Source organism: Belonocnema kinseyi, chromosome 3 (assembly GCF_010883055.1).
Source record: "Belonocnema kinseyi isolate 2016_QV_RU_SX_M_011 chromosome 3, B_treatae_v1, whole genome shotgun sequence".
Classification (NCBI taxonomy): Eukaryota; Metazoa; Arthropoda; class Insecta; order Hymenoptera; family Cynipidae; genus Belonocnema; species Belonocnema kinseyi.
This window is the reverse complement of record NC_046659.1, coordinates 5,652,565-5,657,501: the sequence shown is the minus strand read 5'-3', so window position 1 is coordinate 5,657,501 and position 4,937 is coordinate 5,652,565. Positions and strand designations below refer to the sequence as shown.

Genomic DNA, 4,937 nt, shown 5'->3' with positions numbered 1-4,937 from the left:
GTATCCTGTCATGCCATTTCTTGTTATGTGCCGGCCAATATGTCCTAGGTCATATCATGGCATGTTTCTTATTCCATGACACGTGTAATGTCTTGCATCAGGTATCACTCCAAGCGTTATGGCATGCGTTGTGATATGGAATATGATGACATGTCATGATATAATGTAATATGACATGACACATTCCATTATCAGGTACCATGTCTTGTCATGTTATGAGTAATATCATGTCACGTCATGTCATTTAACATTATATCATGCCACGTCACAGCAGCACATGACAGCTCATGACCTTAATGTGCAGATTTCCTGAAAAGAAAGAAACAAAATTGGATCGATAAATTCTTGGTTTTCTTTTCAGAAATTCTGCATATTAATTTGATTATTGTACGTTAAAAGAACACTTTGAATTTGATTTGACCTGACGTAACACAGGACATGACATAACGCATGAAACGATACATAAAACATGGCATAACATAACGCTTGACATGACACATGACGCAAGACATGGCACAAGACATGGCGCAACATGACATAATGTGTCATGCGACATGCATGCCGTCAGTCATTCATGTATGTCCTGTTTCAAGTCACGTCATGTGTCATTTCATGTGTCATTTTATGTGCCATGTTATGTGTCATGTTACTTTACATTATATCAAGCTATCTCGCTTCATTAAATGACATCACATGGTATGGCACATGCCATGTGTCTTGGCATGTCATTTCACATTATGTCGCGTATTAGGTGTGATATCATATCATGCTATTTCAAGTTCCATTTCATGTGAAATTATGTCAATCATGTCATATCATGACACGTTTAACGTCATGTTTTATGTCATGTTTCGTGTCAGGAACCATCGCATGTGCCATGTCATGACATGCTAGGACACATGGCATGATAGGCGTGACACCGCAGATTAGATAGTATATCGTTTGACATGTCATGTATTATGTCATTCCATGTCACCTGATGACATGATATGGCACATGGAATGACATAACAAGCATAATTCATGTGGCATATCGTGTCGTATGATACGCCGTGGAATGTCCCGTGGCATATTATGTTACATATCATGCCATGTGTCTTGGCATATCATTTCATGTAACGCGGCGTATAAGGTCATGTGTTATTTTATGTCATATTACATTTCATGTAATGTTTCCACGATATGCTTTACAATCATCGTCCGGTTGCTGTCAAAGTCTAAAATATTGCGAGCTGTTGTCCCTCTCAGCGATGGATTTTACGAATGTTGATAGGTTGAATTCAAAATATAAAATATTGCTCGCAAATTTTCTTTTCAGCACTGGACATTTACGTGCAGCTTTTAACTTCCCTCAATTTACCTAACTTGACGGTGGCGTCAACTGTTACGGCTAACCAATTATTAACCGTGGTATCTTAGCACGGATATGAACCATTATCATCTGTCAGTGAATGAATCGTCACTGTTTTACCGGAATGTAGCTTGGAACAGAACCTTGTTACAAAATTCGCCAAAACAGTACCTTGGGGCCTCGTGTGCCGTCAATGGATACTGCACAGTCTTAGGTGATATATATTTACAGAACGCAGCTATTTGTGTTGTCAAACACTACTGTGCATCATTATGTGCTGTAAAAGCATACTGCACACCCATAAGTATCATAGAAACCTACTAAATATTTACAAGTCTATTAAGCTTCCACAATATATATATATATATGTATTCTGTGTGTGTATGTGTGTTCCTTTTAAATCTATTGTACATCCATAAGTATTATAGAAATGCAATTTTCATCCACATGTGCGGCAGAACTTTACTGCGCAACCTTGTATACTACCGAAATGTTGATCAAGATTACATCTAATATCGATGCTTTTAACAATTTGAATAAAGAGAACCTATATCCTTAAACACACTTAAATCAATCGATCTTTCTAGAATTGATTTAAAAATTACATATTGCGGTTTTAGAAGTTTGACGCAGGTAAGAGCCCTGTGTGCGACAAATCTTGCAGACACTTTGATCGATCTTTCTAGATTCTGAATAGAATAGGGGTAATTGCAGTGAGGGCTCACTATTATTAACTGCGTCAATGTCTCTAGGGCTAGAAAGCGTAAAGAGATCACACATCATATGTCAGACCTTCTAGAAACGTCAATATATAGAGAATCGTCAGAGCTCACGTCAAAATTTCCCGAAGGCATGACACATTCGACTTTAAATATATACCATTCTAGGTGAAAGTTGATAAATACAATTGACCTTTCCTGAAAAGCCGTTAAAAAGATTAAATCTAATATTTACGCTTTGGAACTTAAGAAGGCATAGATTTAATTATTTTACGCATTGTATTTAGAGTTTTGAGAAATTACGAATTCAAATAAAATGTTAAGTCAGTTCTTATGTAGCTTTATTTTTATCCATTTACATTTTATATTTTCTTCTCGTACTCTACTGGTCCAATCCTTTCCCACAGGCGATTTTTTTTCAATATCCACATTCGCTATGTCATTCTTATTTGTCAGAATTCCAGAATTTGTCATCAACCGTTCCATTCCATTCCATGCTATCATTAGACCATTGTCTGTACATAACTTAGAAGGAGGTCTAATGCATGCAAATCCCATTTCCGAACACACTGAATTCAGACATTTAAAAATGAAATCATTACATGCGACTCCACCAGATATAACCTAAAACATAATGAATATCTATTCAGTGTTGACAAGACCAAAAAACTATATAATAATTCTGTAAACTGATCAAAGTGCAACTGATAGCAATTGAAACCTGGCTATAAATTGACAACTTTTGCTGAAGAACTTTTCTGTAATCCTAAAAATAACCAAAAAACACTAGAACAGCAAAATTTTTTACTTTATTTTGATATAAAACATGATAGACTGAGATTGAGTTCAACCAAAAATGTTACAAGTAGGTATGGAAAAAATGCGCGGGCTTTCAGATAATATTGATCTTCATCGTCACAAGTCTCGCCACCTCAAATGGAGTGCCTGACGTGACAAGGCAGTTTATTCTTGTGGATGTTTTACTTGATTTTTCTAGAAAGTTAAAAAGAAATTTTCTTCCTGGGTTGCGGCGTAGAAAATATACGCATCAAATTCGTTCTAAATTATAATTTCAATGCAATTAATCTTTCAGAATCAAAATGGTATCTTGTTTGGTATATTTATATACAATCCTGTATTCCAAAAGGGAATAAATTCTCGGTACCGTAATTCAAGTTTTCCTGGGCAAATAATAATTAATAAGAGTAAAGAGTAAATTGCAAACTCTAAAATTAAAAATATTTCATCAGGAGAAATTACAATTTCTTCTTTTCAGTGGCTTCAAGTAGGGAAAAGGTAATCCTGCCGAGCAGAATCACCATTTGCATTAACAAGCCATAATGATAAAAATTAGCATTGGGGTCGTTTTAGGTGGAAGGCTAACTAATTTAATTCCGGATTTTTGAGCAGATCCTGGGAAATGTCTATTCAATGTCATGCTGAATTTTAGTAAATTTCTGTTGAAAATTGTAAAGGGGAAAATGGATGTGGTAGTAAGAAATTTATCTCAATCTATTTCACAGCATTTATGACACTTGGTGTCTTTTAGGGGGGAAAGCTAATTGACTTAAGTCCAGATTCTTGCACAGTCTTTGAGAAAGGTATATTCAATTTCAGTAAGATTCAAATAAAAATGGTAAAGGAGAAAATAAATGTGACAGTAAAAAAAGTGATCTAAATCTATTTCCAAGAATTCAGAACTCTTGGGAGCATTTTTAGGAGAAATGTTGATTAATTTTAATTTAGATTGTAACGAAGTTACAAACGCCCCGTTACCATACGGCCCTGTGGGCCTAGGATTGGGAGTGGGGAGAGCCACCCCAGTCCTTATTACCACCAACCCTATCCCCGGACAGTCAGTCTACGTTGAGTCTTAGCCTCCCGTCACGCCTGGTCAGTCTGCCTCCGATACCAGCACCAACCCACCCGAACGCCACCCCCCGAAAGGATCACTCACCAGCATCATCGCCGACCACCACCGCCGTCAACTGTCGGATATCTTGGCTTCACTGCCCGGATATTATCAACTCCTGTAAGTTGGTTAATAAAGCCTTTTATTTTATATCTAATCGCCTCCTCCTCATTGACTACACCCGCTTCTCGACGTTCCAAATCCCCTTCCTTTCCTTTAATTTGTGAAATCCCTCACAAGATTTTTGCACATATCTTCAGAAAGATGTATTCCATTTCATATTCAATTTCAGTAAATTTAAGTTAAAAATTGTAAACGAAAAATTGGATGAAGCAGTAAAAAAGTTATCTAAATTTTTTCTTTTGCAGTAAAAAACGGATCTGATTCTAATTTTCAGTATTAATGGTCTCTTAGGGGTATTTTTTGGGAGAAGGATAATTAATTTAAATTCAGATATTTGCACAGATCTTGAGAAAGGTTTATTTTTCTTTATTTATAAGGTCCCCAAAAGGTTTACATGACTTTCATTTTTTGCAATACCTCCACCTACATATTTTTAAAAACCTTATCCTTACTATTTACAATTATTTACAACTACACACTAGGCAGTCTAATAAGTCCCTGAAAAATGAAACACGGAGACGTTTTTTGGCCAAAGTCGGTTTTATTTTTCAACATACTCTCCTTTTAGGTCGATACAGCGAGTCCAACGATTTTCTAACTTTTTGATACCGTCCGAAAAGTACTCGATCGGAAGGTCTCCAAAATACGCCTCAGTTTCAGCTATGAGCTCCTCATTGGAGTAAAAACGCTTACCGGTGAACCATCTCTTCAGGTTAGGGAACAATTAATAATCGCTGGGGGCCAGGTCTGGTGAATACGGTGGCTGAGGAACCAATTCGAAGCCGATTTCGTGCAATTTTGCTTGTGCAACTAAGCATGAATGAACAGGCGCA

The 4,937-nt window shown here is 36.6% G+C and overlaps 1 protein-coding gene across 10 annotated transcripts in view; it reads right to left on the bottom strand.

Annotated features, from left to right (window-relative positions):
* Positions 1 to 2,388: 2,388 nt before the first annotated feature.
* Positions 2,389 to 4,937, bottom strand: part of LOC117169116 (probable tRNA N6-adenosine threonylcarbamoyltransferase, mitochondrial) — a 210,974-nt gene continuing 208,425 nt past the window's right edge. For 9 of the 10 annotated variants that reach the window (XM_033355285.1, XM_033355280.1, XM_033355279.1 and 6 more), the window contains one exon: positions 2,389 to 2,693. In XM_033355285.1, the coding sequence (XP_033211176.1) occupies positions 2,394 to 2,693 (300 nt within the window). In that variant the 3' untranslated portion in view covers positions 2,389 to 2,393. The remainder of the gene's footprint in view (positions 2,694 to 4,937) is intronic. The other variant, XM_033355288.1, reaches the window with a different exon arrangement.